Source organism: Triticum dicoccoides, chromosome 5B, assembly GCF_002162155.2.
Source record: "Triticum dicoccoides isolate Atlit2015 ecotype Zavitan chromosome 5B, WEW_v2.0, whole genome shotgun sequence".
Lineage (NCBI taxonomy): Eukaryota > Viridiplantae > Streptophyta > Magnoliopsida > Poales > Poaceae > Triticum > Triticum dicoccoides.
The window spans coordinates 607,742,265-607,752,077 of record NC_041389.1 but is presented as its reverse complement, the minus strand read 5'-3'; the positions used below and the strand labels follow the sequence as shown (position 1 = coordinate 607,752,077).

At 45.4% G+C, this 9,813-nt stretch overlaps 1 protein-coding gene across 1 annotated transcript; it reads right to left on the bottom strand.

The window, feature by feature from the left end:
• Nucleotides 1-5,586: 5,586 nt before the first annotated feature.
• LOC119312014 (TOM1-like protein 9) lies at nt 5,587-9,548 on the bottom strand. The gene is made up of 10 exons (XM_037587733.1): nt 9,201-9,548; nt 8,863-8,941; nt 8,365-8,463; nt 8,171-8,284; nt 7,889-8,040; nt 7,681-7,762; nt 7,436-7,521; nt 7,143-7,307; nt 6,550-7,022; nt 5,587-6,366 (listed from the first exon to the last, which is right to left on the bottom strand). Exons 1-10 carry the CDS (start codon nt 9,308-9,310, stop codon nt 5,801-5,803), a joined length of 1,926 nt encoding a protein of 641 aa, XP_037443630.1. The 5' UTR covers nt 9,311-9,548; the 3' UTR covers nt 5,587-5,800.
• Nucleotides 9,549-9,813: the final 265 nt, after the last annotated feature.

Sequence of the window (9,813 nt, the reverse complement as noted above, 5' to 3'; positions counted from 1 at the left end):
CAACGTTCCCGCGCGGCTGCCGGTGAAGGTGGCGGCGAGGTTCCTGCTGCCCCGCATCTCGTTGGGAGCTTTGGTACGCCGGGGCGGCGGCCCTGGATGAGAAGGCGGCGTCGACCTCGTCCGACGGGTGGCGCTGCAGGTGTTGGCTGGCCCTCCCGGTCGCGTGGGCGGCGGTGGCTTCTCGCGGCATGGTCTGCCTCGGCGGCTGCGCCAGATCTGGATCCCGGCGGGCTGCTTCGACCTCATCCATCCACGCCAGCTGCGGATCCGGCCGTATCTGGATCCCGTGCTTCGGGACGACCTGTGGACATGGTGGGGGAAGATCTGGGAGGGAGGAAACCCCCCGGTCGACCTCCCGTCGACCTCGACGCCAACAATGGCTCTGTCCCCGTTTTCCCTCTTGAGGGGGCGCTCGATTTCCTTCTTCTTCCTCCTCCTCCCTCCACCTCATCCCGGGTGAAAACCTTGGCTGCGTGCAGCCAGGCGATAGCGGCGCTCCGGCGTCGTTATCTTCTTGAAGACGCCGCCTTGGGATGGTTGGAGGGTTATGGATGTGCGTCGAGCTGTCTGCTTCGGTCCCGGCTGTGTGGTTCCTGCATGATGTCATTGGTAGGGGGTGTGTGGTCGCCTTCCTGCTCTGGTTGTTGTGGTTCGCCGTCAGGTGGCGCTGTGGGGTTGCTGGCCGATGGTGGTGCTCCAGTGGGGCGAGTGGAGATGAGGTCTCCTCTCCGGTAATGTGCGAGGAAAGATGGTGGTATCTCCTCCGTCCCCGGCTTGCTATCCTGACTATGGTGACGGTGCTCATTCCGCGGTGGTGTCCCTGTCATCCTCCATCTAGTGCATCTCTTCGGCCTCTGCACGCGCTGGTCTTCTTTGGCTTGGAGTTCATCTTCGACTTGATCATGTAATTTTCTTAAGTGGCAGTTGTGTGTGACCTTCTCAAGTTAGCTTCTTGATCTAGCTGCCTACTCTTTTTTCTTGTATCAAGTCTGTACCAATGTTTGCAACACCATTGTATCCCCTAGCCAGTTGATGGCTTCATTAATTTGAAGTCGGGCATGATGCCTTTTATCTAAAAAAAAGACTAGTATCCTCTGACGTATGTCAGTTCTGACGTTGGTCACTGACATGTGGGCCCGCCATGGGAAAAGTATTTATTACAAACCTTTATTCACGAGTGTTTACATTTGGTTTATGCCAAAATGATAAGTGAATTTTTAATTCACTACGGCTGCGCCTCATCTCGACAACGGCAAGAGGAGATCCCCGTGGGTAATCTTCGCGGCACGAGGACGTCCGGGTCTGTTGGCCCGGGCATGGTGGTGGCGGCTGCCTTCTCCACCGAAGGCGGTTCGCCAAGCTGGTAGTGACGAATCTTGGATCCCACTATTAGCACCGACGGCGAGTTGGGGAGACATAGTCACCGGTGAAAACCGAGCCGACTCCAGTCATGGCGGGCGATGGCGGCGTCTACGTCGTTACCTTGATGAAGGCATCCTGAAACAACTATGGTCAACCTGCTCGTGCCGCTCCGGGAGAAATCCTAAGATCACCGGATCGGACGATGCCAGCGTTGTGGTGTCGTGTTCCCTCTTGGGGGCATCGTTTGTGGAGCGGCGCCGGATGGAAGAGGCGTGATGTGGTATGGCGTGCCTTCTCTCGCATTGACGACGGCAGGTCTCGGCGCTGGACGTGGCGTGATGGCCTCCTGCAGGGCGGTGGCGCTGTCTGGCGCCATGGTGGTGTCGACAACTGACCTGGCAAGGTCTTTGCGTGAGTACCTTCTCTGAAGATGGTTAGGTGGATGACAGCGGCGGTAGCCTCGGTGAGTGCGCCGGACCGATGTGTGACCCATTCCCGGTATGTGGCTGGGATGGGGCATCCGACATTAGATGTTAGGTTTTGTGCGATATCTGTTTGGTATTAAGCTCGGACATTCTGCACCCTTGCATCAAGGAGATAGGAGTAGCGACAGGTGTCCCCTAGATGGTGGCTTCAGGGTTACTGATGTAATGCTTTGTAAGGTCTCCGAGAATAATTAATAAAATTAATGGCTGTATGCATCGCCCTGATGCAGAGGCCGGGGATAATCCTCCTTTTCTAAAAAAGACTGGCACTTAATTTATAGACAATTGCATTGCTCTGCTCCTGAAAATTGTATGTTTGTCTGGAGGGGAATTTCATTTTAGATTTGTGAGCTATGTGCCTAGTTTCAACGTCGTTTAGTTAGTTGAGAATTTGAACTTTGATTTTTGTACGTGCTTCGATACTTGAACATACCAAGTACAATTTGGAAAAAAGCTCACTTTCTGGTCATTTTGATGTCAATAAAAGAGGTACGCGACAAAAGTCTTTGCCTAATATTTGTACACATGGATGTCGATGATACTAGAAAATTTGTGTATCATATTATCACACTATATCATACAAGAATCATACGGTCTATTACTTTCCAATATGTATCCCTACCTAAAAATGGAATTTACATCAATAAAGCCATCCAACATTGTACAAAAAGTGGCAAAGAGAATTATATACTACTACGAGGTAAAGCCTTTGATGATGGCCAATGCAGCAAAACCATGCATCTACTGAGCAAAATTATATAGTATCGTGCTATTTACACAGAAGATACCGGACTATCTTTTCAAAAAAAAATCTTCCCTATGGTCAAAGTTACCATGGTGTTTCTACCTCAGTTATCAGATGTGCACTGCGTATATTACCATCTATTTACATATAAATTATCTGGTATCTTTTCACATTTTTCTTCCCCAATGGTTAAAGTTACCACGATGTTTCTATCTAAATTATTAGGTCAATGGCGTGAATGTTATCGTGCTATTTACAGAAATTACCGGGGCCGGGGTTCAACAAATTTCTTCCCAATGATCAAAGTTACCACGATGCTTTCATCAAAGTTATCACGCTTTCAATGCTTATGACCATGCTACTTACACATAATGTACCGCGTGTTATACAAAAGTTATCATGTTGGTGGCGCGTCATTTATCGTGGTGGTGATGGAGAATTTATCACGGGAAAAGTTTATGTGCCAGGTTTGATAGGTGAAACAAAAGTTTTTCAGTGCTAAAATATTACAGGCAAAACATGTCAAAAACAATATTTTCCTTAGCTTGTTCAACAATGAGTGTCATAGGCGAGGTGGTTAGCTCCCTTCATTGATTACCTGTAGACCAAACATCAAATCCCAATTCAAGCATTATTTTTGCCCAAAAATTTGGAAGGCGCGTGAGGCCGTAACTGATGATTGAAAGGAAGGAAATCAGGAGGGCGGGAAAGGAAGGAGATCAGGAGGAAGGAGATCGGGAGGGCGGCCGGAACTGACGGTTGCCACTTATATATCTTTCACGAGAGTTGAGCCGTTGCAATAATGATTGGTGATAGTACATTGTGGAATAGCCAAAAGAAGTTAGGTTCCTTCCGGAGTGACAACATTTGGCTTATCATTGATTTGTTATTGATTGAAGAGGTAGCAAGTATGACGGAATGGAGATTCGGTGGCTCGAAAAAAGATAACCCTGAAGTTAAATAGAAAAAAAACAGACATTTGTACTATGAATGATTGATGCTAACAATTCAAGTCTTCAACCAAACATGCATATAATGAATGTTATACCTGCCCGTCCAACTCTTGGATATGAAGAGTTCAATCTCTTACTACGTGCACACTTTTTTATTGCTGGACCATGCACTTATATAAGTAGTTCTTTCATCGCTTCCTTCTTCTCAAGAATTGTAATTGTATTCATCAACACTATTATTTGAGCACATTGAAAAGGAAATGCCAAAGACTACTAGGAATGATAGGCAATGAGAACACTGACGACGTATTCTTTCATGAATGCGATTTGTGCAACGTGGTATACATATCTTCTACATAGCTCGTTGTTCAGGTCATTCCGTTATTGCTGCCCATCATAAAATGCATACACTTGGTTTCTTTCTTGTAGGTGTGGTGCACCTGAACGGGGAAGTTTTGGAGCAGGTCGGCAGCGTCATGTTATGCTGTACTTAGGCTTACCTAATGGTGTCCCTCTTTCCACGGGATCCTCAACGCATAATTCCCCACGTTGACAGTAGCTCGTACTGGTCCTCCATTACCTGCAGCGTTAAAATAATCAACACTGTAGGTACTTGGGCTTACCTAATGACGTTTCAATGGCAATTTCAGCGCTCCACTGCTGAAAACTGCATGTTTATCCGCGAAGGAATTTCAATTTAGATTTGTGAGCCATGTGTCTAGTTTCAACGTGGTTTAGTTAATTGAGAATTCACACTGATTTGTTTTACGTGCTTCGATACTTGTAAAGCCAAGTACAATTCTAAAAAAAAAAGCTCACTTTCTGGTCATGTTGATGTCAATAAAAGAGGTGCCCTAAAACAGTCGGTGTGAGAGCAATAGTGTTAGTATGACATATAAACTAGTAAGTAGTATTCCTCTTGTTAGAATAACATAGGTAAAATGGAACGGGATGTCAACAAGATTTTGAGAGGATACGTGGCTAGGAGAGACACCTCTGGCCTTACAATATCCTACCCTTTACAATATTGTGCAACGTAAGAAAGATTATGTAGGTATCGTCCTTCAAACTATTCCCTTGAACATCCAGTTCAGATGTACGTTAGTGGGTGAGAGATGGACAGCCTGGATGCACTTGGTTCGGAGATTGATTAAGTTCGACTCTCCGACGTACCGGACTCCACACAATGGAAGTTAACTAAAAATGGGATATTTACGGTGAAATCTTTTTATACGGATCTGATTAATTCTGGCCCCATCTCAAGTCCACTTCATATATGGAAGGTTAAGGTTCCTTTGTGGATTAAAATTTTTATGTGGTTTGTCCACAAGCAAGTAATACTCACAAAGGACAACTTACTTAAGAGGCAATGTGTAGGTAACTCGCAGTGTTGTTTTTGTACTCAGGATGAGACAATACAACATTTATTTATCGAATGCCCACTTGCCAAGTTACTTTGGAGAACGATTCATATAGCTTTTAATATCAATCCTCCAGTAGATATTGCGTCTTTGTTTGGGACGTGGTTAGCTGGGGTTGAACAGATCACGGCAGCTCGTATTCGGATTGGAATATGTGCGTTATTATGGGCTATATGAAACTGTAGAAATGATATGATTTTTAACAGACTACACAACTTAACTTTTTTGCAGGTTATCTTCAGAGCTACAGCTTGGATCCGTACGTGGTCCTTACTCACTCCTATGGACTCCAGGGAGCCTTTGGTTACTGGGTGCAACCAATGGGAGATGATGGCTCGGGTTATATTCAACCAGTTCGGACGGCGTTCACATAACAGGATAGGAGTCTAGAGAGCTTGTCCTTATTATCATCGTACCGGTTGTCTTTATCCGCTTGTATTTTTCAGTTCTATGTGCTTTGTTTTTCTCCGTTTGCGAGCTGTAAGACCTTTGTGATGATACTTTCTGGATTTTTAATAAAAGGGCCGGATGCATCATCATGATGCAGAGGCCGGGGGTATACCTCGTTTTCCAAAAAAAACTAAAAAGTCTTTATTTGTACACATGGATGTTGATGACACTACAAAATTCGTACTATGTTATATAATCACACCATATCATACAGGAATCATACAGTCCATTGCTTTCCAGTATGTATCTGTGCCTAAAAATGGAATTTACATCAATAAACCATCTGGCATTGTACCAAAAGTGCCAAATAGAATTATGTACTACGAGATTACGAGGTAAAGCTTTTGCTGCTGGCAAAATCATGCATCCACTCCACCATTCTTCTTACAAGCCACCGACCTTACCAGCTGCAGGTTTGCTCTGCTTCATTTTGGCCATGCTAAGAAGATCGCCAAAGAGCGAGTTTTCTGGTCTGCTTGCTTTGCTCTGCTGCTTCAGGGAAACGGATGGCGTTGCTCCATTCATTCTCTGAGAAAGTTCATTTGCACTGGTATACGCGTATGCAGCGTTCGGGATATAGTATCCCCCAGATTGCTGCCCATACCCATAACCGGCCATTTGAACTGCATATGACTGTTGATAGTTCATCCCATAAAACCGTCCACCGACAATCGGTTGGGAGTTCATGCCCGTTCCTTGGTTCATTTGCATCGAGTTAGGGTACATGCCCCCGTACTGCATGTCCGGCACATACCGTGGTGGTGGTTGCTGCCTCTGCATTTGTTGTGTTGACATGAATCCTTGACCAATCTGTGCTGATTGGGGTTGCACCCCCGCAGGTTGCTGTGGATGCAGTGACATTGCACCAAGTTGGCTGTCTTGGGGTCGGTTACCCGTCAACTGAATTTCCCAGGGTGGTGGTGGAAGGCTGCCGTTTCGATCCTCTACACCTGTCAATTAGAGATTGTCAAATGTGCATGGAGCTATTTGAAATGGAATTTTTTTTGCACATGCTTTCTGCACCAAAGCTGGTTAACAAATGCATGCATTAGCCCTACTAGTGTAGTCTATCTATGCACATATACTCAACTACATCTGCAGGAAGACAACCACACGTAGAGAGAAAGTAGTACCATAATTTAGTGTTTGCCATTGAGAATCCACTCCATAAGCAGGCTGCCCATTCCATGACCTTGTGGCGTTCAGTTGAGATTGTTGACCGTAAGGTACGATGTCCACGTTTGAATAAGTAGTGGGTTGCTGAGGCAGGACAGGGTGCACTGGAGCAGTGTTTGCTCGAGATGCAGGGGAAATAAAAGAGTTTGTAAGCTGGTTATGGTTTCTATTGTTGGCAGCAGCACTATTTTGCTGGAACATGTCTGCAAGTGCCAATACATTCTGGTCTGAAGCTGAGTATTCACTGACAGGAACAAGCGCCAGCGAATTTTCAGGTTCAGGTTTGATGTATTCGTCTCCACTAAGGAGGTCGAAACTCGGAGCTGGTGCTGCAACAACAGCTTTTGCACTGCTAGATGATGTAGGTGCAGGAAGTGCTAATTGTTCAAAGGGTGACTGCTTGCTTGCACTTGTAGTAGTTGCTGAAGACCTGGAAAAATGAAGAGAAGATAAACAAATTAGGAAGCACATGCAGTTTTTGAGAATTTTCTTGCTAGTGTATGTTTCTAGTAGAATGTCTTGAACAAAATCATTGACACATGGTGCTAACCTCTGCACTGCTTCTTTTGTAGTATCTGGCTTTGCTGGCGTGGAATGGAGCGATCTCTGCTTCTCCACCGGAACCGCTATGCCTGCGGCAATAGCGTCGTGTTTTGCTAAAACACGCTGCAGATCATCATTCAAACAAAGACCCTGGCTGAGCAACCCCTCATCCCTGTATCAATTTAATACATCTGAAATAATAAGCTTTATATATATACCAAACCAACAAATGAAAGAAAATTTCAGCAGAAAATTTGATAATGGACACTTAAAGCGCCTGCGAACTGGCAAGGGACATACGAGGTACTATTGACAAGCTGCACCACTCTCTGCTTGTATGTGCGGCACTGATCCACAAGGTCGACGATGACCTCCTGACGAAGTTCCTGCATATTCAGTGCAACTTAATTTTTTTTACCTGACAGTACATTGATTACAACAATTGAAAAACTTCAGAGGATTTCCAGATCCCCGACACCGGTCCCAACAATTGAAAAACATCTTCATGGGAATAGATCAGTATTTCCAGTGCATCAGGAAAATACCTGTCTTTTACTAGGATCTAAAGCATTCAACATCTCCGAAAGAACGTCCACGATACCCCGTGCATTCTGAATATCTGCCAGGCTGCCAATGAACATTTCCAAAGTTGAAGCAGAGGTTCAGATTTCAAATAAGCGTATCCAAATTTGATCCTCAGTCCAGTAGTTAAGCATGCCTATTGTATGATAAAACTTTCATAAGTTGGTATACCTTGCGGCAGGAAAATCCTGCGCTGACGATTCAGGAGCCTCGTGGTCAGCATCACGTGGAGCAGGAGGATAGTTTTGTAGAGGCTGAGTCTGCGGAGGAGTAAATATTGGCACAGATCCATTTGTTCTTTGAGGAAATACAGCTCCGGCACGCTGAGTGGAGATTGGAGTTTAATTAATTCACAGATTTTAATAATTTGGAAACAGCATAACTTCATTTTTTTTTCCTGCAAAATCCGAGACTGTTACAAGATCACAACTTATTCAGTTTGTGTAAAATTACCAAAAGGTCCTGGTATGATGCATAGTATTGCGGATATTTTGAACGTGCGCCGCCAAAAAATTCTTGCCAAGTGTCGATCAGCGTGAGAATCTTCTCTTTTACGTGATAATCAGGCTAAAATCAGCACACAAATATATACATTAAGACTTGTTATTTGAAACTAGTACATAGAAGTTTGAACTATCCATACATACCCTTTTCTTTACTATCTTCACCATTTCATGAAGTATGTCTCTCTCAGCAACATGCATATGGACAATGTCCCCGCAATTTTTAATCATTGTCTCCAGCAACTAAAGTAAGTAAACCAATGCACTGATTAGTGGTTGAGTAAACGATTACTTAAACATTCCAAATTAAAGCGTTCTAAATGTGCCTTGCATCTTCCTTCTGGTGTGATGTAATGCATTGCCAGGTTGCTACATCACTACAAGAAAATATGTTCATGCGTCAAACTGGAAAAGAACATCAAGCAACATTCAGAGCCAACAGTCAGAACACAGCTCATCGTGGCTATCAACTACAGAAACAACTCAAGAAAACTAGAGAAACAACTCAAGAAAAAGTGCAAAGGTACAGGTCAATTATTGGGCATTCTAATTCAAATAGACTAATAGTGGGCATAGTTCACAGACTAATAGTTGATGAGTCAAACTCATACACCAAAGTATTCAGTTTTAAACCGTACTTACCGTGAGGGCGAGAAGCTGGACCTTCGAGTTCTTGTGCGCAATGCGTTTCTTGAGCGACTTGACAACATCTTTTGTATGCCTAGGAACATAACAGTACGAAGATAGTTACAACAAACTGATAACAGCATAACAAAAGTACTTGGTAGTTCTTTGCTGATCTGACCAAAAGGTAAGTACAACAGTGCAGCTCGCAAAGATTTAAGGCTTCGACAAACCATAGGCGCGAAACCAAATTAAGGCGCAGAAATGTAGCGTTTGCTAATCAGAGTTAGCCAATACAACAGTACATATGGAAAATACTACAAAGCAGATGGCAATCGTCGGTCGTGCGTGCTCACCCTGGATCGCGGTTGAGGGTGTCGCAGATCTCGAGGTTGGTCGCCCAGTCGGGACCGATGAGCGCGTCGCTGGTCGCGCGTTGGACCGAGGACGACGACGACGGCGGCATCTCCGCGCCCCTACGATATCAACCAGCCAGCAAAACAGATGGTCTGACTCTGAGCCCCCGCCCAAAACAGAAAAGCTTCAGCGAAAACCTTGGCGATGGTGGCGGGTGGCCACAAGAATTCGTCGTCCCCTTTCCCCTCCTTGCTCCTTCCTGGTGCCGGCCCCTGCCTCGGTTCCGCCCCTGGGACTAGCTAGGAAGCAGGAACGTGGAGCCAAGGCATGGAAAACCTTTTGTGGCCGGCCAAAGGAACCACTCCATAACCCAGCTACAAGTAGTCATAAGAATCCAACGACAAACGGTCACCGATGCATAATTTTTGACCGGCGGTTCTCAAAGCGGCGGTGGGGATTGGTCAATGGAGTATGTTTGTTATGTCCTATCGGTCTGCGCTGCACGGCGGTCGACGGCGACGGGCGGGCGAACCAACTCCACGCGGCGGCGGCCTCCTTTGTTTAGTTAGCGCGCGCCGGCCGTGACTAGGACAAATATCGTGAATAATGGAG